At 40.6% G+C, this 27,308-nt stretch overlaps 1 protein-coding gene across 4 annotated transcripts in view; it reads left to right on the top strand.

Annotated features, from left to right (window-relative positions):
* The window catches only part of JARID2 (jumonji and AT-rich interaction domain containing 2), a 215,960-nt gene that overhangs the window by 181,936 nt on the left and 6,716 nt on the right, over positions 1-27,308 (top strand). For all 4 annotated transcript variants that reach the window (XM_027676086.1, XM_027676084.1, XM_027676085.1 and 1 more), the window contains exons 7-14: positions 4,938-5,955; positions 10,102-10,601; positions 15,646-15,738; positions 16,176-16,294; positions 16,455-16,525; positions 17,365-17,479; positions 21,314-21,419; positions 22,225-22,407. In XM_027676086.1, the coding sequence (XP_027531887.1) occupies positions 4,938-5,955; positions 10,102-10,601; positions 15,646-15,738; positions 16,176-16,294; positions 16,455-16,525; positions 17,365-17,479; positions 21,314-21,419; positions 22,225-22,407 (2,205 nt within the window). The remainder of the gene's footprint in view (positions 1-4,937; positions 5,956-10,101; positions 10,602-15,645; positions 15,739-16,175; positions 16,295-16,454; positions 16,526-17,364; positions 17,480-21,313; positions 21,420-22,224; positions 22,408-27,308) is intronic.

A 27,308-nucleotide genomic window follows, 5' to 3' on the forward strand; every position in this document is an offset into this window, starting at 1 on the left:
TGCCATCTTTCCGAGTCCTGTACTTCAAAAGGGTTGTGGGCAAAGGAAATGTAGTTCAATGGGGCCCTCTCTTGGCCTAATATGGTAATTTAGCTCTGCAAAACTTATCAGCACAGAACTATTTTTATGAATGAATTCGAGATTGGTTGCATAACTTGAATTTCTTTGGGACCAAAACTGTTGTTAGTGTTGCTAAAGTTGCTCTTATCACTGTGGTTTTTATCTAGCAGATTGTTTGTTGGTTTTATTTTTTGTGTATGCTTTTGAAGGCTGGATCCTAGGTGCAATGCAGAGGTGTGTATGTAGACCAGTTTAAACCCAACAAACCAATTGCTACAAGACTATGTGCTGGTCCCCTTTGTCTTCTAAAAGACAACAAAATTTAAAATCCATGTTTTACTGCAGGGCAAGTGTTCAGTAAAGCAGAGAAAAGAGTGGTCTGAAGACAAATATATGTCATCAAAACTGAGAACACAGCTGAAAAGCAAAGATAAGATTATTCATATCCCTAATTTCACCTTTAGCTCAAGATTTTGAGTCATGTGAGCCTAACGTCAATCACTTTATTACTACAAGGTGACACAGCTAGTGGGTGAAGGAAAGGCTGTGGATGATGTCTACCTGAACTTCAGTAAAGCCATTGACACCATCTACCACAGCAGATCAGGAATGTGTAGAAGGTAATAACTGGCCAGCCAGAATTTCATATTGGTCAATGTGAAATCCTAAATCCACCTGTTGCTTCAATGGTGGGCTGTGGCCATGTTGTTTTTTCCACCTTTTTTTTTTCCCAACTGGAAGACATTTGTTTTAGCTGGTTCCACTTTGAAGTGTTTTCTGTTCTGGTCTATACAGTATGACTGTATCTTAAGCATTATGTCTTCCTCTCTGAAAAAAAAGTCAAAAATGCCTCTGGGCATTTGGTGAGGGAGGAGCATTTGAAAACCATCATGTCGTGTCTGCTGTAGAAAGATTATAGTTCTGAGGAAGTTTCCAGCAGTGTTTCATCCTTGTGGGGTTTCCTTGATTAGCAACCAGAAAGAAATAAGTGCATTCCATATGGTACTCTCAAAACCAAGTGTTCTCTATTTCAGGACCTGTTCATCATTGATAACTTCACTAAGTTTGAATAAAAACTCAAAATATTGTGCTTACCATCTAGGATTGGAGGTTAGATAGCTGAAGCTTATGTACCTGTTCAGTCCAAGATTTGGCGTTGAGAGATCTAAGCGTTTGTTGTGTGGAGATATTCTAACCACTAAACAATTGCTGGTTTTTTGTTGAATTCAGTTTGCCGGAGATTTGTATCTTGGCAGTTTTAATTCTTGCCTAAAGCTTATGATGCTGATGGCATGTTTTCCTTTGAACAGGAGAAGCTGTGAGAATCTTGCCTTTCTCCATGAACACTTGTTTTGTTCTCAGCCCCTGTGTCACCACCCCTTGCTGAAGGGGTGCCCTGGGTGGGGCACCCTTCAGACTTCTTCAGGAAAGATCATAGGCAGGCTGGAGTGACAAGGTGTCTCCACACAGTCTGACTGGTCGCTCTTGGGGTGTTGTCTTGAACGTGCCTGACAGCACAGTAATATAGCTATAGCCTCCTGAAACCTTCTGAAAACCTCCTGTAGAGGAGGCTCCACAACATCCATTGACAGCTTCTTCTTGTGTTTTCCTTTTCTACTAATGAGCAAGCTTTTCTAGTTGTGCCTCAGATCATTGTTGTAGACAATTAAAGGGCTTTTTTGTCCTCTCACTTCTCTCAGTGAACATGGAAAGAGCATTTACTGTCTCTTTTCAGAGGGGCTCCTTATGCATCAGAAGATTGTTACAGAGTTGTCCCATAGTGATCTCTTCCAGAGTAATTAAGCGCAGCTCTCTTGGCTTTTAAGCAACAATCTTGTTTTCCACAAACCCGAGCACTTTGTGCTCTTATAGATTTGCTCCTCTGTCTGAATTTTTCTCACAATGTGGGTCCAGTTCTGGGTCCAGCTCTACTGAAGGAAGCCTGTGTTCCCATCCCTGTCTCAAAGTGATTTGCATGCTTTGTTCCACCATTGCATTTTGCAGCTCACTGTGGTCCCCAAATGTTATTCTTCCCCTACATGTCGTTCCTAAAAAGAGCACTTCCTCTTATTGTAGAAATGTTCTGAAATAAGTTCTTCAAGATTGCCTTTGATTTTGATCTTGTCTTCAGAGTGATTACAGCCCCTTCCATGTGTGTTTCACTGTCAAATTTTACGATACTGGATAGAACCAAGGCTACAACAAGTCCCTGCAGAAGGACACATGAAATGCTCTCCCACTATAGGAGTGAACTCTAACAACAAAAACTTCTCTTAAGGATGACTTTAATCCCTTGGGAAGCCACTTTAGAGTAATTATGTCTAGGATGAGTCTCAAGAGTTTGTTTGATGGAATGTCCCATGTGACAGTGACTGGAGTCCTGCTGAAGCAGAGGTGTGTCTTTACCTGCTCAGCCAGGTGTCTGTCAGATGATTATATTTGCTTGATGTGCTATTTTGGCAAAACTATGGGTGGGTCTGGGTTTGTTTTTTTGTTGTTGTGTACTAGTCATTTTGTTTTAAGTTTAACATAATTTTATTATCATTTGTGTGTTTACAAAGTAACTGTTTAAAGATTTGTTCTTGAATTATTTTAGGATTTGAAGTTAGGGAGACTCTCTGTTTGCCACCAACTTATTTCCACTTGTTTTGTGGTGCTTGATCTCTTCCATTGATTGTTGTCTTGTATTTTTACGGTATTTTTAATTTTGTTATCTGTTTTGTTTTATATATCTTGCTAAGTAAAGTTTCTTTAGCTCTGTGGCCTTTCTGATTTTAATGCATGCTTTTGCTGTTCCTATATAATTGCCCTTAGTCACATAATTGTGTTTCCACTTATTACTGTGATTATTTTTTGATTTTCCAGTCGTTAGAGAACTTGTGAACTACCATAATGGCCTGTGCTTTGTTTGGTTTGGATTTTTTGCAGGTGGATTTTTCTTTTGTTTTGGTTTGGTTTTGTGTGGATTCTTTTTAACTCTGTTGTCCTTTCTCTACTGTTGTCACATCTTAAAAATAAAAACTCATTTCATGATAACTGTCACCCAGGTTACCTTCCCCTTCTAGTTCTCAATCAATTCTTCTCTATTAGTCTAGATGAAATCTGTAATCAATGTTCCTGGCTGTTTATAAAGCCAGAGGTGTTCAGCGCTTGTTGTGACTGCTGCAGGCAAGAGGCAGTCTTGCAGTCTCTCAGCAGCTCTCTACCCATGACTGTTCTGCAGCATGAAAAAGTGCTGTGAAAGTTAAACCCAGGCTTCCATTTCAAATACAGTGTACTGCCTAAATTTCAAGGGAGATGGGTAAATGCCTTTCTGTTTGCAAGTGTTTGCTTTCCAGATGATATCTCATATATCTTTGAAAAACTCAAGGTAAAAATGTGTGTCATCAGTTAACTGGATTTTCCTTAAGTGTTTCTACCTCACAAGCACCAGAAGGACAAGAATATGGATGGTTTTTAAAAAGGCATTACTCCTGCTGCAGCTTCTGGAACACAGAGGATAAAATACACACAGTAAATACACACACACAGAGATGTGTGTGCAGAATCTCCAGGTTCCAGTTCCTCTTTCATAAGTCACATAGCACAATACTTGGTCTCTATTTGATCCCTATTTTATAACATCCCTACTTTTTGTAAGTGACTACAGTTCTTGCATTTATTTGAGAGAAGCTGCCATGCTTACTGATTTGGCAAGGATTTTGAAGTCCTGCAGGAGAAAGTATTATAACTCTGCAGGAATGGTGTTGCTCACCTGAGTGCTGATGAGCAGCGATTGTGTTCTATGCTTTCACTTTGAGCGGTTTTGTCAATTGTTCTGATTTTTGGATGTGTTTTTCTGCGCTAACAGTTGTTTAAGGAGGTGAGAAGACAATGTTTGAAGTTGTTTAAATGCCAAAATTTGTTTGAGGTTTGAACTTGAACTTCGTTTTCTTAGTAGTGGGGTTTAGCTTTGGCAGTGTTGAGCTGTCTCAATTCCCTTAGTAATTGAGGGTTGCTTTCGATGCTTAACACATCTTATAGTTAAAATATAAATTTTAGTTTCATAACTGGACTTAACTGTCTAACAGAAAACAGTGGAGTCCAGCAATTTTAAGTTGCATTGACACAATATGGTCTAATAGAATGTGTATCATCAAAACTGCCCAGATATCAAACTTAAAAATAAAAAAAATTCATTGGACTGCTGTATACATTTTCATTTCAAATTATCAACTTCAGCAATGACATGCCTGTCAAGATTTAATATGTATGACAGACTGGATCCTTCATGGCCATCCTGATCTGTTGGATGCAATAATGTGTTCCGTATCTCTTTTTATATGTATGCATGTATTGACAGGAGGTTGGTTTGAATCTCAGTGTGTGTTTTTTGCGAAATGTGTGCATTCCAGTTAGAGTAGAAAGTATACAGTGGCTTCTTTGTCTGCTAAGAAGCAGTGAAATGTGTGTGCACTTAAAGGAAGTTGGGTGGGAGAGAGAGAGAGAGGGTGTCTGAGGGCCAGAAGAGGAGATAATGACGGTGTTAGTTTGTAGATCATGCTGACTGTGTTTTGTAATATGATGACAGGCATTCTGGTAGGCAAGAAAGAGAATAGTGCAAGCAAGGGACCTCACCCTTATTACTGCCAAAGGCTTTTTTGTTAATTTTAAAAAAAGGATTCTATTTTATTTGGTTATTATAAATGCCTAGTGCCCTGTCTTGCCTGCATGAAAACCATTATATGAAGATTGTACGAAAGGACCAGGAGTCAGGACTGCAGAATATGGCTGTCCAGTGAATGGGACACTGGGGCTGAGTGGAAACATTATTAATTTACTTTTCTGTTTTCTGTTTCCTTCCTTCTGCTCCTCCTGCAACACTTCTGGCATTGCAGGTTTCTAAAGTCAACGGGATCACTCGAATGTCATCTCCGAGTGCAAATGCAGCCAGTGCCAAAAAGATGAGAGAAGTCAGACCTTCACCGTCCAAAACTGTGAAGTACACTGCAACAGTGACAAAGGGAACTGTCACATACACCAAAGCCAAGAAAGAACTGGTCAAGGAAACCAAACTAAATCACCACAAACCCAGTTCACCTGTCAACCACACAATCTCAGGGAAAATAGAAAGTAGCAATGCAAAAACCCGCAAACAGGTGCTATCCCTTGGAGCATCCAAGTCTAACAATACCGCTGTTAATGGTGTAAAAGTCAATGGCAAGTTGAACCAAAAGACATGCACTAAGGAGGTGGGGAGACAGTTAAGGGAGGGGCTGCGCAATTCAAAGAGGAGGCTGGAAGAGACGAATCACATAGACAAGATACAGTCGCCCACCAAGAGAATGAAAGGGGCCGTCAACTTGGCAGAAGCTGCCAGCAAAAAGGCAGCAGTAGAAAAGCCTTTGCTGAATGGACACCTTAAAAAGGAAGTGCCAGAGAAGAGTTTGGAAAGAAATAGGCCGAAAAGAGCCACTGCTGGAAAGAGTACGCCAGGGAAACAAGCACATGGCAAAACTGAAAATGCCTCCTGTGAAAATCGTTCTACCTCTCAAGCGGAGTCCTTGCACAAGCCACAAGACTCAATGGGAAAGCACGAAAAGGGTAGTAGTAAGTCTGGGTGGGGGATGCTGGGGGAGATTCCCATCCTTAGGCCCTCCACCAAGGAATTTCATGACCCACTGATATACATTGAGTCAGTCCGAGCTCAGGTAGAGAAGTATGGGATGTGCAGGGTGATTCCTCCTCCAGACTGGAGACCTGAGTGCAAGCTAAATGATGAAATGCGGTTTGTGACACAGATTCAGCACATACACAAGCTAGGCAGGCGCTGGGGACCCAACGTGCAGCGGCTGGCCTGTATCAAGAAGCACCTCAAATCTCAGGGCATTACCATGGATGAACTCCCACTCATAGGTAAGGGCTGTGGTTTCCTTGGCCTTTTGCCGCTGCTTGTTAGTGTCTGTATGCAACTTTATGCTCTGTTTGCCTTTATGCTTAACCAAACCCCTGTTGAATTAACACTGCAGAGCTCTGGATCTCTCTCTTTATCCATTGGTCAGGCACGATGCAGGTAGGTTGTCGGAGAGCTTTCCAGGGAGACTTTATATTGCCATTTTCCTCCTGTCTAGCTCAGGGAAAAAAAATGCTATGTGATATTTTGTTCTCCAGATTTCAGGATCTTTCCTTTCCCTGCTGTTTATTTTTATAGGTAGTACAACTAGGGATATTGATAGCCTTGTTTTAAACATTGCCTCGAATATTTTTTGGACCTTTCCAAACATGTTTTCCAAACAGGTTGCAGTGCTGCCAAGCTCTAATACGTTTTTCTCCCCCTCCTCCTTTAAAAGCATTTAACCAAAGGGGAAAGAAAATATCTCAGAACTGACTTCTGTTTGGGTACTCAGACACTTAAAATCACAAATTTGCAGTGACCTGCTGACATTTAACAACCATTAAGTGTCAAGAATAGGCAGTAAAATGTAGTTGATTGCAAAATGGAGGTTTCATTATTTCTCCCAGCAGGTGTCTGCCAGGGCTAATGCCTGAGTGAGAATCACTTATTTAACAGAATTCTTGGTTTATGGTCTGCTGTCAGATATGACACGTGACAAAAATGTGACAATAGTTTGTAAAAACATGACAACAGCAGCATACAAATGAACTATTGAATGAGCTACCTCCATCTCTACTGCCTTTGCAGTCATGACATAGTAAGAAACTTGTATTTTCAATTTTTGTTAGCTCTTCCCTTTGTTTTTGAAGTGTTTCAAGTCAGAGCTCAAATGACCTGCATGTTGCAATTTGAGGCTAGAGTTTTGCCTTTGAGGCATTATCTGATCAGAGGCAGCTATCAACACTGGTTGGATTAAAGAACACACTTTTCTGTTTAAACTATTCACAACACTTCTTCCCCCTGCCCCGGTTTTCAAACTTTATTTTATATCACATATGGTAAGTGAGTGAAAATGCATGAAAGCACACAAAGAGATTGCAGACATTATGGGAACCAAGGCAAGGAACAACAGAGAAATAACAGAATTTAAGAGGGAGGAACAACAGTTAGCACTTTGTTGCAATAGCCGTGCAAAAACATTCACGGAAATCTGAAAATTAAAATCACTCAAGCAGCAATAAGTGAACATTTTATATGCCTAATGTATGCAATAGTTGTATGCTAATAGCAAAGAATAATGAATTAAATTTACATTGGCAAGAGAGAGAAGAAAATGTGCAAGACAGCTCGATTAACGCTCCTGGAACAATGTTAACTTTTTAATGAAATACCTTAACTTGGCATTACTGTTAATTATTTGTATTATTTAAGCACCTAAGAGCCTAATGAATAGGCAAGGATTCTATTCTTCCGGGTGCCATATAAGCACAGCAAATAGTGGTCTCTTATAAAATTTTCATTCTGTGTATCCTTTCTGTAGTTAATTTTCTACCTATCCTGTGTTTAAAATCAAAAGCAAAATGGAGAAAAGAAGCTGGAGATCATCAGTGTACAGAGGAAAAAATGTGTTGATTCTAGCAGGAAACATATAAAATAATCTGTGGTGATAAATGCACTCTTGCTTAAGTACACGCATACATATCCATTCTTCTAGGGCCAAATCACATTTCCCTTAAAGTACGTGGGAGTTTTGCCAACGGCTTGTGTAGCACCAGCATTTGGTATGAAATGCATACCTGAAGATCTAAGATTTTTAAAATGAGCTTGCTCACTAAGCAATTTAAAAATAGTCCTAACTTAGGTAAATTAACGTAATTAAAACCAAAAAAAGTCAGACACTATTTCTGCATAACATATGCCAGATCTCCTATTTAAGCCATTTTGCTATAGGTGCAAATGAAGTTAGACCTCCTTTTTTGTTGTTGTTGGGGTTTTTTCCCTTCTTTCCCTCCCCCCCCTTCAGTCTTTCAAGGAAAGTTTAAGCAGCATGCTTAAGTCAGTCCTGGAGAACATCAGTGTGAGATATAAATGCTTCCAAAAGTTATGACTATGTGAAATGGAATTATAATTGAGACCATTTTGTAAACCTTAGCTGTAGGCTCCGGTTGAATAATGTGCTACTCAAGCTCTAATATTGCAGAGTGATTATGAGTGATCATTTCATGATGCAGGAGAAAATCAAATTTCTTAAAAAGGTCATAAACAGTGTTGAAACTAGGACGTTAAGATGGGTGTGTGCTGTTTGTCCCACTGGACAGTGCATATAATGTTAAATCTGGACCACACTGAATATGTTATTCAACTTTATATATGTTGCTGAATCTTCTGGGATGGAAAGCTCTCTTGAATTTGCCTTCAGTTTGTTTGTGACCTGCACATATAAAACACTAGACCAAAAAAGTAAAAGCCTGTAATAGAGGCCAGCTTGAAAGTTATGCTCATGTTATGTTATGTTTGGAAGATTAAAGAGGAAACAAAGAAAACTTTTCAAACCCATTTTGGTTTTTTTTTTCCACAATGGTGTTTACCTTTTCTCAGCTTCAAGACTTAAACCTCTTTAGCACTACCCCCAAATTTACTCAATAGGATAAATCTGCTGCCTCATGGCCCTGCCTCCACCCTTATCATATGCTACTCAAAGCCTTATCCTTGATTTTGGCCGCAGCCAAAATCCTTTCATCCCTCTTCACACCTTTGCCTAGTGCTGTGTGGGCAGCATTAATGCGAGCAGCCTTTGGTGCTGCTCTGCCTCGATCTCAAACATTGCCATCCCAAAGTATTGCACACGGGTTTCTGCTGCTGAACCTCCCTTCTCACTGGATTGGCACAAGTGGTGGAAGAGGGGAAAGCAGAGGGAAGAAGGAAAACTGGAATCAGCAATGAAGCATCTGTGGTGCAGCTCAAGGTAGTTTGAAAGAAGTAGTGCTGCTTGCACTAGCAAGTAAGATGATATGACTGGCCCTGAAGATGCTGTAGCTGTGCATCCATCAGTAAATATTTACCATAATGCTGCTTCTTGCCCTTCTCTATTGTGCAGTAGCATTTCTGAGTGCTCTGAAAAGGCTATGGCATAATCGTTTTTTACTTTTCTGGAAGGAAAAGGCGAAGGAGAGACAATGTGGCAGTGGAGATGCTGACGTGAATTTTGTATTAATTCTCTTTTTTCCTTGAGCAGTGCCCTGTTGAATTGTAGGTGGTCCATTTTTTCACTCTTTCCACTGATGATTTATTTCTGTGCTTTGAGAGTATTTATGATGTTTCTTTTATTGCTCTTTGTCCATTTGGCTGCTTTTTATGCTGCAGTTTGTATAATCCTCCATTTTTATTTTTTGACTGAAGTGTGAAATGTGCTAGTCATCTTAAAACATACAAAACCAGAATGGGCTATAAAATATGGATGGCCTCAGACTGGAATAATGTGTCTGGAACTTTTTTAAGCAGTTGCAGGCTCCAACCCCAAACAACCTGCTGCCTCCTTTAGGTTTTTATAAGGATTTTTCTACCCATTCTGAAATTAATGATGTTATTGTACTCCTTTTAAATAATAATTTTATTCGAGGTGTTATGCAAACATTAGATAATTGATGTTCTGCTTCCAGAAAGGGTAGGCACTGTCTTTTTTGATGGCCAGTACCCAGCTTGACACTTGTTTTGTTTCTTCCTGGTATAAACCAGATGTGGGACTGGCGGTAGGTGATGGCATGGTGGGTGTGTGGGCTTTTAAAGAGCTGGGCAACTCTCATCTCCCCAGCTGCTGGGTAATGACCAGGGGAAAGATGCAAGTCAGGAAATAGCTTGGGGTTCTCTGAGAAGAGAAGGGAAGGAAAATCAAGGAGAAATGCAAATTTAATCATAGGCAAGGCTGTTGCAAATAGCAAAATATGGCCTACCAAATGAATTAATTGAGCACAACAGGAGCACATGCCTGGTTTAGCAGGATAGGGACAATTCTGCTCCGGTGCCCAGGTGACTGGAGCTGTATGGGTGGCGTGTCCCACGTGTGCCCAGCCTGGTAGCACACATGAAGCAAGCTGCCCACAGCTTTTTTAATCTACTCCTGTGTTTCCCTTTCCCTTCCTCTGCTGCCTGGCACATGTGGACCCCAGGAGGCTGTGAGCTCGACCTGGCCTGCTTTGTCCAGCTGATCAATGAGATGGGGGGGATGCAGCAAGTGACTGACCTCAAGAAATGGAACAAGCTGGCAGACATGCTGCGCATCCCCAAAACTGCACAGGACAGGCTGGCCAAGCTGCAAGAAGCCTACTGCCAGTACTTGCTCTCCTATGACTCCCTCTCCCCTGAGGAGCACAAGAAACTGGAGAAGGAGGTCTTGCTGGAAAAGGAAATCCTGGAGAAGAGGAAAGGACCTTTGGAGGGACATTCGGAGAATGCCTACAAGTTCCATTCCTTGCCCCGGTTTGAGCCCAAAAACGGACTCATCAATGGCGTGGTTCACAAAAATGGCTTCCGCAACAAGTTAAAAGAGGTCGATGTCCCACTGAAGACGGGCAGGCGGCGGCTCTTCGCTCAGGAAAAGGAGACCACGAAGGAGGACGAGGAGGACGAGGAGGGAGTTCTTAGCGACTTACACAAGTGTATATACAAGGTAATGGGGCAGGCTCTGCCTGTTTTGTTTTGTAGAACCGATGGTGCTGTCATCTGGGTGCAAACCTGCTGGCTCAGAGGAGCTAATGGGTTGCAGCGCCACCTCAAAGGCAGCAGTTATCATGGTTATCACAACCAGGTGGTCTGGTGGCTTTATCCCGATCTGCCTGGCTCTTCCAGGACGTCTGGGAAAGCTCAGAGGCATTATTGTCCTGACAAGATGCACTGGGCTCTGCTCCCCTTCATCTCCTTGTGAGAGGTTCCCTAAATATCTTTGCCCAATTACCCTTCCAGATACAGATTTTATTTTCATTTTCTAGTGACGTTTAAAGTAATGTTCTGCTTTCTCATTCCTGCTTCTTGCAAATCTCTTGTTGAGTGAAGTAGTGCTCCACATCAAAACTAACATCACTAGAAATACTACTACATTTAGAAAGGGCAAATTGAAATACAAACAATATTTTCATCCACAGTGCCAGATTTTGCTCAGCACTAGCAGTCACATGGGCACTTAGTCCTCCACATATCAAGTACATCCATTTACAAAGGAATGCTGACTCTTTCACTGTATTTTATTTGGCAATCTGCTACTCTGGAGCAGGACTTGGCACTGCAACTCGCAGTGCAATTTTGAGTTAAGTTGAATTGCGTAGCTATGCTCTGAGAGAAATATAGCGTTGAGTGTCTGTGCCCAGTAAAGGAATACACTGTTCTTCCCCTTCCAATCTTGCTTCCATCACCAGGAAATGAAGCCAGATAGCCCAAAATGACTTATTGTTAAGCTATTTAGGGACTGCATGAGCTCATGACTTGAGCTTTAAGAGCTTGCTTTGGGTTTCTTTTGCAGCCTGTTACGATTTGTCAGCACAAAAATTATTTTACTTGGGGACTCTGGTCTCAATCCCACCTTTGAAAAGCAATCTCTTTGCCATGCTGCCCTTGGAGAGAAGCTTATCTAATGACAGCAGCTTTTGTGAATAGTGAAGTGGCATTTCTGTGCTTAATATCCTGTACTTAATGACGGTTAAATGAAAAATGTGATACAACTTACCCTGACTGCTGTATGAACAACCTCAAACTTCCTAGGGAAATGCCTCCTTCTTCATTTCCAGTGCAAGTCCCATTTTAAAGTTTAGAAGATACAAAGTCAATCAAAAAGCAAGATTGAGATTTCTGAGAAGTATCCTAATTGGACTTAGAACATAAAAAAAAGCAAGCGAGCAAAATGCAGGTATAAGCAGCCCGAGTCTGCTGAGCACCAGGCATTTTATCCCAAAAGGCTGAGAGCTCCCAGAATTGCTGCTGCCACCCAAAAAGCATGGGCAGCAGCAGACCCTGTATAAGTCTGACAATACCCGATAGAAATACTTTTGTTCTGAGTATAGAAGCTGTTAGAGAAGAGCATCGCTGTGCCTGTGGACCAGCGCTCTCCCCACCCACCAAAGCAGCTGCAGCACGCTCAGAAAACACCTTGAGTTGTCCCCTGTGGTACCAGCAGTTTCCCAGACCCTGGGGCTTGCCTGTTTTGATCCTATCCCACGTTCATCTGCAGTGCAGAGGCTGGGGACTGCTGTCACAGATGATGGACTGGGGAGAAAACAGGGGGAAGCAGGTGGGTTTCTGGAGAGAGCCCTGCTGTGGAGCACTCTGCGGGACCCTGGTCAGCCTGAGTGCAGAGAGAGGAATGTATTTTCATTTTAACAGCACTCAGGGGAAAGCACTGTGGAAGGATTGGTTATGTCACTTAAAACAAGCCTCAAGACGTAGAAATTATGCAGCAGTCTTGATGTACCAGAGCAACCCACAACATGTAAAATTACTATAGTTCACTACTAGGCTTTTTAGTAAGACTGAGGAAAGGTGGTGCTGGCACCAGATGTAAGCAGAGGATGTTTCATGGCATTTAATGAAAACAAGCCTTTTAATCCTGCGTCTGTGAGGTGAAGAGTGTTCTTTACCTATTAACATGTTTCTGAGAAAATTTGAAATTTGATTAACAGACCATGCCCTCATGTTACAGTTTCCAGAGATGATGGGATTGTAATGGTTCCTTTCTAAAGCACATTGCTAATTCTATTTAAAAGTGAAAACCACACACAAACCCAAAAAAGAAATCCCATGCCTTTGATAAATACTCAGGCCAATAGTTTGAGGGCTGGAGGAGAATGTCATAATCGTATGTCTGTAGTCCAGTTTAGGCCATAAAGTCTATGCTTCAGACTATGAAGAGATTTCACACAGTGATTTCTGCAGTCAGCACGTGCTTGAGCTGTTTTTAGAAAGAGACATCCAGTCTTCCAGGAGCAGTTACCACCATATCACATGTCAAGGTTAGAGTAAATCTCTGTGTTTGGCTGACTTTCTGCCAGGGCTTCCAAATTATTTTCAGTGTCTCTCCTTTCCAGGCTGTAAGACCTGCTGTGCTTTTAAGTGTGTGCTGCAGGCTGCTGCACTTGCTCGCTTTACTCCTAAATATGTGGCTTTTCTACCTGACTAATAAAATGCCGTAATTTCTAAGTGTGTGAAGTAAGCCAACATCAAAGAAGGATATGATGCAAGATTTTCACTCTATTCTTCTTTCCCCAATTTTAGCTCTGAAAATATTTTAAAAATCTGTACTGGAGCTGACTGAAAGCAGCATTTGTTTCCATACAGAGCAATATGAAGGCTTATTAGCAGATCCATTAGAGGGACACACAGAAGAAATCACCAGTGCAAGTTTTGCCAGCCCTCACATGAAACTGTCCTGGAAATCCTGTGCTGAGGTCTCTTCAGCAGGGACTCAGCATTTTCAGACTCCCGCTGAATAGGAGTCATTCCTTTCCGCCTGTGACTGTGTGAAATCTCTGGTTTCTGCCCATATTTATGCTTGCTTTAATGTCTTTAACATTCATAGTGTTGCAGTGTCCTTCTCTGTGCCTCCAGGCTTGGTGGTGGTGATGCTCTCCCTGGGCCTCTGCAACAGACATGAGAAGAATCAGGAGGGGAAATAGGAGTTTTTTCCTCTGTCTTATTGTCACAGCAACAGAGACTCTGCTCTGTAGCTTGAAGCTTCCAGGACAGTTGTTGAACTGCTGAGATATCTTTCAGGGTGTTGGAAAGAGTATTTTACTCTTCAGCAATTCATTTCCTGTTCTGGTTAAAATGCTCCATTACAGTATTTTAAATTATTTTCTGAATTGGCATTAGAAAATTTTACAAGATCCCTCGGATTAAAAAAAAAACAACCAAACAACATAAACAGACAACAAAACCCCCTCAACCATTTAATTTATGTTACAGTTTTTAGGAGACTAAAAAGATATCAAATTCTTGATAGGGAAGAAATGGATATATGCGACTTTAAACATTTGAAGTGTTTAGTTTTTCCACTTTCTTTTTTCTTGCTTGCTGTATATCTAAAAAAATGAACATGGTTAGTCTTGGAAGATCAGTCTTTTTTTTTTTGTTTTTCTGTGTAAGATGAGAGAAGGGCAAGTTAATGAAATGAGGAAGCTGCTGCAGAGCGTGTATTGGTCTGCGAGTGGTAAAGTCTGTGTGATGACTTGGTGCAGGCCCTGCATTTTACAAGCAGTTTTGTTGTAAAAGGCTGCCTCAATAAACGATTCATGAGGGCATTAAAAGAAGAAGGAAATTGCTTATTGGATCACAGAGAATCCAGCTCTGAAGTTTATGGGAATCAGAGTGCCCCAGGCCCTGGGCATTTCACAGACTTTTTTGTTAAACCTAATTATGCTGCATTCAATTAAAAAAATGACAATGTTACAACCATATGAGTATGGCAGAGTGATAGACTTGGCCTCTGGGGGAAAAGCTGCTCGTATAGTTCTTTCTAGTTTACTCTTGGATATAGTTATTAAATAAATTAAACATAAGAAAAGAATGAGGTGGTTTGGCAGATCTGTTTCATAATTGAAAAGCTAGAAAGGTAATAGTCCGAGTAATAAAGTGTTCATTTATGCAGAGTTTTTAAGTCTGTGGTTGCTCAGATGGGCAGCTGGTGGGTACAGTGGGAGTTAGAGGAAGGAGGAGGGAGCGAAGATATATTCTACTCCACATTTGCAGAGCAATTCTGGTCTCTGCCTGCAGCGATACCCTCAAACCAGTATGGCCACAGCACCTATTGTGGTGCTTGCCACCTCTCATGGCTTCCCAGGGTGTTTCTTCTGCCCTGGGGCAGAGAAGACAATAGAGGTGTTACTGTCTGGGCACACCAGTATGTCTGGGCTGAAAGGAGCAAGTGGCTTCTGGTGCTCTTGCCTTCAAAGCTGTCAGGCAATGCTTCCCAGAGCGTCTGGTGTTGTAGGTATGCATGAAAGCAGGTGTCTGGAAACCTTGGTATAGCTCAAGCAGAAAACCGAATCGGATCCTCTTCTCTTAGAGCAGCAGTGCCAACAAAGAGTGCACCCATTCAGCAATTTTACTGTGTTTTCCTTTTCTCAGCCTTGTAATAACAGGTCCTGGTTCCTTGCATTGGAACTGCTTTTATTGAATTAAGCATAACTAGTTTTTTTAAGCAGGTGATTACAATCATCTTGGTAAACTCTACTTTTTGTGACCACCTTCCACTAGATACAATACTAGTTTAATGCTGAACATTTCTGTGAATTTTCTAAGTCTTTTTCAACTGTTTCTCTATATAAAGTGTGTAGCCACATGGTCCTTGGATCACATATTTATTTTGATTGTAAGGTGCAGGTTGACTGCCTACTGGGTCTTTTGCAACCTGTCATAGGAAGCTGGGCTGTGTCCATCTTCTGTTTTAGCGAATACTGAGCATTGTACTGGACAAAGCAGTGTTCCTTCTGGGAACATTCAGTTGGCCTTTTGGGTGATTGGTTTGGTGAGTTGATGTGATTAAATTTCATTATCTTCTGATGTATTTTCCCTCAGATACAAAATGAGCTTTAGACCTACACCTCTTCTGGACACATTGTCCTTTTTCCCTTTGTTGTCACCTGGGATTGAGCCTGTAAGGAAAAGAATGAGGACAGGGGGAATGGAGGCTTTTTTTTATTTTCACTTTTAATTTTATTTTTCCACAGGGTAGGTCTGTTTCTTTAACAACCTTCTACCGAACAGCAAGAAACATCATGAACATGTGCTTCACGAAGGAGCCTACAGTAGCCGAAGTAGAGGTGAGGCCAACTCAAGGGGTGGTAAAAGTTTTTATTTTAGGGCACTGAGTATGGGGACTCAGTATAGTTGACCATCAAGCATTACCATAATCAGTGTAAGGCTGTCTGGTTTGGGAGAAAAAGAAGTGGTTAGCTAGACATGGTGCTGAGTCTTCCTTTTTAATTTTTTGAACATTTTTAATAAAGGTGTTGATGAACTGAGGAAGAGAAAGAATTCTTAATCTGACAGGCACTGAAGACAGGAGCCAAGAGGATATAAATTCTGTCTTCCCAATTCATCGTTACTTTTAATAATTTATATTCTTACTTTTAAGCAGTGTTTTATGTTGAATTACATTGAGGTCACGAAAGCCCTGTAAATTTCTGGGGCTTATATGTTAATGAGAGATACCTTGTTCAGCAAATTAAAAATGCATTACTGCTTTCTCTTACCACAGCAAGAATACTGGCGGATAGTGGAACAGAAAGATTGCCATGTAGCTGTGCATTGTGGAAAAGTAGATACCAACACCCATGGGAGTGGTTTTCCCGTGGGAAAGTCTGAACCATTTTCAAGGTACGATCACCAAATCCATCTGTTTTGTCCACTTATTCCAGTTGCCCTGTTGTGCTGAGCGGAAGTGGGGGCGCGAGGCCAGCAGGGCAGCTTGGCACTGGGGGTGTTGGCACTGGGAATGTGCATTGACACGTCTGCCTCTGTATCACCCCTCAAACAGGCATGGGTGGAACCTCACAGTCCTTCCTAATAATACAGGATCCATCCTGCGACATCTTGGTGCTGTGCCTGGTAAGCAAGTTCCTTTCTTATGTTTTCAGCTGGTGGAACTGTCCTCTGAATGTGGTGATATAGTCACCAAAGGCTTCTCCCTCTTTCTGGCCCCTCTGTTCACCAGCTGGTTGAGTAGACATCCAGTTGTAGCAGGTGGTATGTAACGGAATGAAGGCAGGTGTGCAGATAAAGAATTGATGAATAGTTGAGACCGCATTCCTGGGAGGAACCTGTTGTACTTGCAGTATCCCTTGTTGCCAGTGTATCAGTGTTCTTCTTTTGTGTCAGGGTGATGAAGGACAGAGCCATGCAACTTCCTGGCTTGCAAAATGCAGTCTGTAGCACTGGGCAAAGCAGCACATACATTTTCGAAATGAATTGTCATGAGTGCTCCAGCTGCATATACACCATTGTAATTTACTGGTAGAAACATTAGCTGAGAATATAATAGAATCTCTTGTGCAGGTGTTGAACCTGAATAAACCATTTGGGAAACAGGATACTTGTTTAAAAGTTACATGGATGCTTGACAACATGAAGCAACCTCCTCTGATCAATGGCATTGAGCTTGAATTATGGGTATTTGTAAATTCTCCAAAAAATAAAAATTTTATACAGCTGTTAGAAAACAAGTATGCTCAAGGGCACTGTAATTGATCAGTAGATCTTTTCTTAGTGGAAAATGATGAGTTTGTTAAATTATTCCCTGTGAATTATTCACTCTGATAGGAACACTTAAAACTTCAAGGGTCAGCTCACAGGTAGAATAAGATTTTCAACTTAAATGCCCCCTCAAACTGTCTTTTAATTACAAACTGCAGTTACTCAAAACTCATTTTTCAATCTCTCTGTTTTAGGAGTGACAATTCCTTGGCTAAATATTGGCATGGTCTTTTCTACCTCATGCTGGTCTCGAGACCAAAATCACCTTCCATACATTGACTACTTACACACTGGTGCTGATTGCATTTGGTAGGTATTCCTGTGTTTTGTTTTCTTCATATTGACTGCAGTCTCTCTCTGTAGACTGGTATTAACAGGAGTTTGTGTAGTATCTTTTGCATGAGTGAATCTTACCTAGAAGGTCGAGTTTTAATGGGAAAATGTGGTATAAACTTAATGAGATGAAACATCCCTTCCTAAATTCAGTGCATGTGTAGTACTGCAGATGATGATGATTTAGTTTGCAATGAAAGATGATGGAGGCATGATGGAGAAAGCAGGTGCTGTCATGTCATTCACCTTTCAGCCAGGCTTCTGTGGTATTGGTGTTATTACCCACGAGCATCATCAGTGAAAACAATGAATGATAAGTTATGTGACTGCGTTTCTTAATTAGAGAAAATGCAATAAACAGAGAGAAGAAAAGTTATTTCAATGGTGCCTCCTTGCAAAGGTGAGAAGCTGGTTCCATTTCAGCAGTTCCAGTGGTTCCCCTCTGAAACTTGGAACTCTGGGAGCCTTTGACTCCTCATGTGGTGTGACAGAAGGAGGTCTGGAGGGTCCCCTTTGCATCCAGAAGTCCCCATGGTGGCAGTGGCGCCACTGTCAACTGCTATTTATTCACCTGCAAAGTGTGAACCCCCACGTTTCTCAGATGCTGCTGATGTGCTGATCCAGCTGTGACTGGGAAAGCACATGGCCCAGAAAAAAGGATTTGAAATCTGGAGAAAACTATTATGGCAGGAATCTCCTCTCTCTAAATATTTTAAGTTGAATAAATGTTCTGTATGCGATCATATCAAAGGGTAAAGGTAAATGTTGGATTATGCTGCAGACTTGGGAGTTTGTCGCTTTCTGTCATAGGCATTTCATGGCTCCTCTCTCTTTTCTGTGAATCATGAATCTGTAATCTTTTATAATGAGATACTGTCAGGACAAATTGCTGAACAAGCTATGTTGTCCTGAACCTTAGGTGAGTCTGTTTCTCTCTATGACATTAATCTAGTTGTAAATGACAGTAAATTCCAAACAGAAGGCATTCAAGAATCCCCTAATTGAGTTCTGAGGCCATGCTTCATACTGTGTGTGTCAAAACATGTGCCTTTTGGGATTGAAGAGACTTGAATGCAGACAGTCCCAATTTTAGGAAAGGCTACTTTTTCTGGTTTTCCAAGCCAGGAGGAATAGAAGTAAAGAAGCCATTTGCTTTCTCTTGATGGACTTATTTATACACAAGTACATACTTTAGGGTGTGTTTGTGATCATTGCCTTGATGAAACAGGGATAGTAAGCACAAATAACTCATAAGAAGGAAGAGAAACTCCTTTGTCTGTAAAGGCTATTCTTCAGCAAGGCTGCCAGATTGAAGTGTCAGGCTAATATTCATTAGCTCATTACAACTTTTAACAGTGCAATAAAGTACCCAGCTTTATTGAGGAAAAGATTAATTTAATAACTCTAGGTCTGGCATAATATTTGGAGTACCCTGACAGCATTGCTTTCAATGGCTGCTTCAGGGATAACAAAGCAGGCCACTGGGCACCAAAGCTCTCTTCCGACTTGCAAAGTCCATCCACCATCCAGGAATCTTACCTTCTAAGGACAGATTCCTGTGGTACTGAAACCTCTTGTACTTCATTTACCTTCAGATTGCTCACCTCACTCTAATCTCTCATGTTTTACCTCCTGGAGAGTAAACAGGGGAGAACTCAATTTGCATGCAGGGCAGAGGTCAGTGACCTAAGCTTTTTATTCTGGAGGGATCCTCAGTGCCCATTAAAAGAGAGAAAAAAATCTTGTTCTGCCCAAGACATTCTGAAGTCTATACTGGTGGCTCACTTCTCATTTTTAAAGGTACGTCAGGAATTGTAAACGAGTGAAATTGCAGCATAGACCAGTTGCAAAGGATCTTCGTTCCTCTCAGTCCTGCCCTAGTACTAAGCTAGTTCCATGCACTTGTGTACTGCCCCTCCTCTTCACACATCCTTTCCATGCCTTTTTCTTGCCCCATATTATGAGGGACTGCATGCTTGAATCTTTTGTCTATTCCAGCCATGTTTTCTGACTCTAAAAGAAAGGCGTGGGTTCTGCCACATTCTGGGTTCAAATTTAAAATATTTTCATCACTGTTTCAAATCTGTTATTATAGTATAACTAGAGTAATACACTACATGTGTGGAGCTGTTCTAAAGCTGTAGTGTTAGCAACCCAGGTACTGCATAGTATGGCATGCATTTAAAATTGCTGTTGGAACTTGATCCCTTATTAAGATGAAGTTCTTCCACTTCACCACTTTCTAACCCTAAGATTTCTTAGCAAGGTCCTGATCATTTTCAAAATATATATAAGGCATCAATCTGTGTACAGCTAGGCAACCAGTTCATTTGAGCTCTTACTGTGGTTACAATTAACTGTAGGAGTAGATAATGTCATGTCTTCTGGCTCTTGGCTTGAAAATCAACAAGGACAAATCCAAGTCATCATCAGTACAGTGAACAGTAACAAGAAGTTCAAATCATAGGAAGTATAGCCTCCTACACACTCATCAATCAGGATAATTCTGTATGGCACACATGGAGTTAGTGCATGTTATAAGCAAATATCCTAACAAGGTCTGTAAGGCCAGCAGAACACTTTATGAAGTTGCTGGAGAAACCAGATGAATAGCAAGAAAACTGCACGCTTTCCTCCAAATCTTTCCACCTTTATTCTCTTGTTTCATGCTTGGAAAAATGGCTCTGTGTGTGTATCTGGTATGGGGGAAATGGACTCCAGGGTGAGGTCTCATTCCTTAAAGTGAACTCATAAGCCATGATAAAGCTGGAGATGCCTTTTACTTGCCTGAGCATAACAAACCCAAATAAAATAACGTCACAGATAAAGCATAGCATGGCAGCACCTCAAGGCAGGTTTGGGAATCCCAGGATTTGCACTGTTTCCCACCAAGCTGTGCTACGCAGCTCACAGTCATCAAGTACCAACTACCAGATCATGGGAACAGGTATCTTCAGGGTGGACATAAACCATTACCACTCTGACAGGGTGCAGGCAAGAGCAGTGACTAATTGTCACCATATCGCCTCCCTGCAGTCAGAAAAATAGCAGTTCTCTGGATGTGATGAAGCCAAGACCCGCGACTTCTATGTTATTTCTTGTCACTTCTGCTTAGGGAACACTGCTGGCAGTGAGCAGAGAGAGGACAGCTGCTTCCTTGGCTTCTGAAGGAGAGGAGGATGTGCAACTTGGCATATACCCAGCAGAGTTTTAAATCTCTCTTGCTGCTTTGGCTGCTCTTAGTTAGGTCTTTTGTTGCAAGGGAGAGGAGGGATGTGAGATTTGTTTAGTAGGCAAGGCAAGAAGGTCTTAGGCAACTTTGTGTCCTAAGAGTAGAAAGGATTTGCAGTTTCTTGACTGTTACGAACAGAAAACGTTATTAAATGTGAAGATCTTTTTGGTTGATGCACAGGTAATAAATACAACCATTTATTGTAAAGATAGCAGAACATATATTGGTGCTCATGAGATGCAAAATTCTGCCTGTAATTACCTGGTTTGGTGCTGTCAAGATGAATGTCAGTTTCTTGTTGGTTTCTCTCCTCTGATTCTACAGAGCACTGAGTTTTCACATTTCTGTTTTGGGGATTTTGTGTCCTTTGATACCTAGTGAACACCATCAGACTGAGTCTAAATAAACAGCTTTCCTTTAGTCCTCAGTGTTTTACCAAAAAGAACTGTGTGGGAAAGCCTCTGTTTAATTTCTTTTTTTTAATCAATGTCCTGGTCTGAATTGCCTGTTACTGTGTTGCTGCAGACCATTATTTACTCCACAGTAAATCTTTCTCTTTTCCTCTGACAAAACAACAGGTATTGCATTCCTGCTGCGGAGGAGAACAAACTTGATGATGTGGTACATACCCTGCTGCAAGCCAATGGCACTCCAGGGCTGGAAATGCTTGAAAGTAATGTAATGGTAAGTTAACACTGGGAGAGGTGTTCCCACTTAAGAACCCAAGGCTAATCATGAAGCTGGTTGGTTGGGGATTTATTTTGATTTTTTATTACACTACAGTGATGCAGAGGGTGTTGTTAAAATTTGGCTACTTCCTATTTGCAATGTTTACCAACATGGCATTTTTCTAACAAGGCTCACATAAAAATAAATGTGACAGTGCAATAAATGTCCGTTTTTAATACTGTCCATAATGTATTTAATCTCACAAAGGGAGTGGTTTTTAATCAATTAATCTTCTGTGATTGACATTTTATGATGCTAGCATGTATAGGTGAAGCCTAATACTTCAAGTATTTTTGGCTCCTTTCTTTATTTTGTGGATAACGATTTCCATTTAGTGTATTTAAGTATAAATTTGGGAGCCCATAAGAAAAAAAGAATCCCTCCCTCAGCTATCTGTGTTAATATCTAACAGAAGTGTTGTAGCAAGGTGGATTCAGTGCCAAGTTGTAAAAGACCTAGATGGAAAACTGAATGGCCTGCATTACTTTCTGTGGTAGTAGACAGTGTTCTTTTGAGGCTTTTTTTGAGATCGTTTGGCAAGTATAAGTTTAAAATGTTAGTTCCAGAAGAGCCACTTCTGTAATCCTCAGTTCTCACTCCTGAGCTTTGGCATGTGCAGAAGGGATGAGAGAAAGTGAACAAAGCAGTTTGCTCCACAAGCAGTAGCATGTGGCAGTACCCAGAAAGGAAGGGAATCTAACTACAAAATAAAGTTCTGACTGATTTTCTTTCTTTTGTTTTTTTTTTAATGTCTTCCTAGATCTCCCCGGAAATCTTGTGTAAGGAGGGGATCAGGGTGCACCGTACTGTACAGCAGAGCGGGCAGTTTGTTGTCTGTTTTCCTGGATCCTTTGTGTCCAAAGTGTGTTGTGGCTATAGTGTTTCCGAATCGGTGCACTTTGCTACCACCCAGTGGACAAGTATGGGCTTTAAAACAGCCAAGGTAAGTTGAGCAAAGGAGTTAAAATGGATTCACGGCCCTGCCATCTAAAAGGACAGCAAAGCAGACATTCCAGGATCGATAGCATTGTGAGACTAATACAACTACGTCTATTTTTCTGGACTATTAAATAAATTAAAAAAATGAGAAAAATATTCTGCAAGGCATAAGACGATCCAATGTTTTCAAAAAAGTGAGTTAACTGACAGCTACAGACTTCTGTATGTATGAAAAAATTCAGAAGATTGTTATGCCTGCAGACCAGTTTGCAAGCAAGCTTTTCAAAAATCCCTTCAGAGTAATGATGATACATTGTAATATGCTTACTGATTTTTTTTACGTGATGTTTTCTAGAACCATTAGAATCTCAGGTGCAAATATCTGAATAACTGTGCTTGTTAGCTCCTATGATAGGCAGAGTCAGTTAATACTCACAGCTTTATTGCTTGTTTTTCTCTGCCCCTTCATTCAGGAAAAGCTGTTGATCAGGGCAATTTCAATTTTAATCAACTTGAAAATCCTTAGGTTCACTGACCAGCCCATCCAATACTAGATGTAAATAAATAACCTTCCCATACCCTTTTCACATAACTAACGGAGGCAAGATGCCCACAGAAACAGGTGAATTGTCCAGTCATCCTGATTCTGACAACATTTCTGTGTTCTTGGACAAAGAGTATATGTCACTAATTGGGTTCCCAACCTATTCAAATACACTATGGGTTACAGATACTATTTTGGTAGTGTTTTATAGCTAAGTCACTAGTAAATGATCATTTACAGCTGCAGACCAAGTGGTTACTAAGTAATTAAAGGTAATATGTCCACAGTTAGGTTTGGTTCTTTAGGGTTAATGGAATTCTTCCAGCCTGGTTATACTAATTGTATATTAACTTAGTTTGAAATAAAAGGTTATTTTATTACATATTTATTTTGGGGGAAGGTGGGAATTGTGTATATATATAAAGTAAGGCATAAGAATCCTGAGCTAACCTTTTCTGTCTGAACGTACACAATTATATTAACTCCATATGCTGTATTTATTGCTCTACTGAACACTTGTTTGATATCGTGTAAATGCTACTCCTGTAAGAGACAGAAATCACTATGCAGCAATTAAAAAGCTCTTGGTGCCTCAAATTTTGAAGAACAGTTTCTTTTGGTTAATTTTTAAGAGCTTTGCACTGGGTAAATATAAGCTGACTGAAAATCCAGCAGATTCCAGTCTATGATAACCTACCTTGGAAATTGAAGTCACAGCTCTCACAAACTTTACAAGAACCACAGATAACATGTTTATATCAAAAAACCTCTGGAAACACCTACTGCATTGTTCTTTTCCTTCTCTTCGTTTCCCCCCCCCCCTTCTCTCCTCAAGCTGTCTTATGTTCTTAACTCCTTTAAATTTTGAAAATTATTCTATGGTTCCTTCACTTTGACAAGGCACTTTGCCATCTTCGAAGGCTGTCTGGGATTGTGCTTTTCAGAGGTGGTGAGATGTTCTGTATGACGAGCAAGATTCCCCTTTTGGACTGTTAAATGAACTCTCTGACAAACAACTGTACCTTCCCACCTGTCTGTTCTCCACAGCAATACTGACAGTTTTTAGCCCTTTGATACATTAACTTTGTTTTCATTCTGTGATACTGTGACCTGATTTTTTTATAGTGACTCTCTTTATATTACTAAATGATGTTGTTTCATTTCTGTATTGAATGACTGCTCAATCTCCTTTAATACACAGAAAAATGAAATTCTGCATCTGAAATTGGATTGATTTCAGTTTACAAAGAGTTGGGGATAATGGTTGGAATAAAAGAATTTGTATAAAGCCTGTGTAAAGGGACAGTCAGGTTCACCTAGACCACACATGGAATCAGATTGGTGGCTTTTAAAAAACACCCTAAGAGCTCTTGAAATTTTAAACTAAGGATGAGAAGAAAGTTTAGAGTTGTGGTGGAAGAACATGTGTTTGGAGTAGCAATAAAGTATTGGGCAAAGTCAGTAAAACTCATTTAGGAAATAGAAATGTAGGAATACAGAATACTGAATGCAATTAATGCACTCTGGGCTAGAGGTTTGGAAATGAGAAGGAATGTCTGGTTTTAAAGGAGGGCCTTTGGTGGTATAGGGCCTACCAGAAATTTGGTGGAAAGAGACTCAGCTGGTACTGTAATACAAGAGGAAGAAGTACATAGGAAAGATGGAGTTAGTCTTCTGGTTGGAGCAGCATTGCTGCACACAGAAGAGAGCTTATGGTCCAATAAGCCAGGTTTAACAGTGACAGAATCCCTGTGTGCTGATCATCTTGCCCTAAATAGGAAAAACATGGTATTAGTACTGTATTCCTGACTGTCTAGTGAAGATGCTGGCAGTGGCTGTACACGTATTTCCTTCCACCCCGGTTTTATTTTGGGTGAGGAATGTGCCTTTAAAATGCCACACAATTACCACTCCTTGGTTCCTGTCACAGAGCTGTCCTAGCCTGAGCCCACTGGATTGCTTTCAGATGAAACCAAAGGGGTGGAGGCCCTCCAGAAGTGCACTTGATGTCCCCACTAGCGAAGAGCTGTGCTGTGATGGAGAGCAAAGATCAAGAACCTTGGAACACAGTAAAATGCAAAATATCCACTACTGTGGTGTTTCATTTCAAAAGCCTCGCATAAAACCAGGGAAGCTTGTTAAATTCAGAATGCAAAAAGAAGGGTTAAGTGTTTGCACGCAACATAGAAATTGCTTAAAGATGTCGTGTTAGAGGCTCACAACATGTGAACATTGCCTAGCAAAAAAAGAGAACAATTTCAGAAGGCAAAACTCCACTAAATATAGCATGGCTAAACACCAGGAGAAAGGAGTCTGTTTGAAATGAGACCAAAAAACTCCATTGGTGTCCAGAAGATGAAAATGCAAGTAAAATAACCTCTGTAGAAAGACATGTAAATACACAAAAATGGAGACCAAAAAGAGATTTCAAAGAACAACTTCCTCAAGGCCAAAAGGAAAAAAATAAATGTACAAAAGAATGAGAACAGGGCTTTTGCAGCAAGGTCATGGTCTCCAGGCCTTGAAACTTTTGGAAGTGTGTATGGACAAGAGTTGCAGTTGACAGAGTCTGTGAACATTTCTGGAAGACTTTTGGCAAGGTTCCTCAGAAAAGGCTCTTAAAGAAATTAATCTGCCATGGACTGAGAGGTGAACTTCATACACCAAAAAAATAATTGATTTAAAGAGAAGCAGAGGATGGGAACAAATGGTCAATTTTTATCACGGAGGGGCAGAGGTCTCTTTGTGCATTCCTCAGGAATTTGTGCTAAGACCAGTACAGTTCAATGTATCCATAAATAACCTAGAAAGGGAAGTGAATAGCAAAACTAATCCTTTACGCTGAGGATGTTAATGGTAACAACAGCAAAAATTAAACCTATGAGGTGTTACAAAAAGATTTCATGATACTGAGTGATCCAAGTGAGTAAATTGTAGATGAAATTCAGTGTTGATAAATGCTAAATTTAAATTTTAAAAAATAATCCTAATTTGACAGAGAAATAGGCTCTGATGAGCTCTTGCTACTGAGAAAAGAGGTCTTTGGATTCCTATGGAGCTGTCAGCCAAGTGCTTTGGTGAGGCTTAACAAAAATATATTGAATGTTAAGAATTACAATAGATACCAAATAGACAGAATGCACAATAGATTGCAAAGCAGAAACACCACTATGTGGCGCTGGGCAGGGTCCTGGTGGCTTGTGCAGTTCTGAGTCCCTAATTGCAAAAGGATTGTAGAGGAACTAGAAAAGGCACAGCAGAGATACATGGTTAAAGTTATGAGTTATCCTCTGTATTAAATATAAGAGAACTACTCAGCCTGGAAAATGAATGACCAAGAGATGTATATAATAGCAAGACCAAATCACAAGTGCCAGGGTGATGATAATTATGAATGTTAGGTAACTTCCATGACATTGAAAAATGTGTCATTAAAAGAAATAGGCAGCAGTACAAAAGCAGACAAAAGTCTGCTTTAAAATACTTACCTGTGTATTTCAGTACAGTATGGAAGAGAAAAATGCACATATATTCAGAACTTCAGATAAATGCAGAGATCAAGCAAGTTGTGCTAAGCCTAGTACAGACTTGGGCTTGGGATTTTCCTGAGCTATCACCCATCAGGAAGAGACCTTGCTTTTTTTCTCCAACCACTCACTGTGGGCTTTTATCCTGGCTGTGTGTATTGCCCATGTGGCTTTTGGCAGGACTTAAGAGTGTCTGTTCTTATGCAGCCTCAGAAAATATGCGAAGCAAATCTAACATGGAAAAGCCTTCCCATAACATTCCTAACAGTGCAGCTCTTACAACACCATGCAGGGGCTAGCAGAGCAAATAGCTTCTGAAGAACACTCTTTTTACCTGTGAACATCTTTTGAACTCTTTTTGCTCAGCAAATTCCATTTTATGTGATAGATATATTAGTTAACACATGCAATTGGTGCATATAATTGGTTCTGATAAAAGAAATAACCAGAGCATGTAATTAGAGTTACAAAAGAGGGTAAAAAAATTAAGATTAAAAATTAATCCTTGGATTTGTGTGTGCTGAGTAGGTATTTGGCAGGCTTAACCACTAACCAAAAATATCTCCTTCACATTACACTCCAGTGTTAGCGTCATTTGAATGCTCTGACTCTACATAAACAAAAACATAAACCTCTTCAGATATTGAGAAAACACTGCACTTTTCCCAACTACATAGTAAATAAGGAATTTGTGTACACAAGAATTCTTGAAAGGGTTTCAGCTACCAAAATCACTCAGTTTGTATTGACCAGAAAGATGTAACTTCAAAAGCTTTCACAGACAGGAACCAGCAAAAGGCAGAACTGAGCAGAACTGAACCCTTCTTCTTTTGC

Source organism: Neopelma chrysocephalum, unplaced genomic scaffold, assembly GCF_003984885.1.
Source record: "Neopelma chrysocephalum unplaced genomic scaffold, ASM398488v2 Primary Assembly neopelma1_26, whole genome shotgun sequence".
Classification (NCBI taxonomy): Eukaryota; Metazoa; Chordata; class Aves; order Passeriformes; family Pipridae; genus Neopelma; species Neopelma chrysocephalum.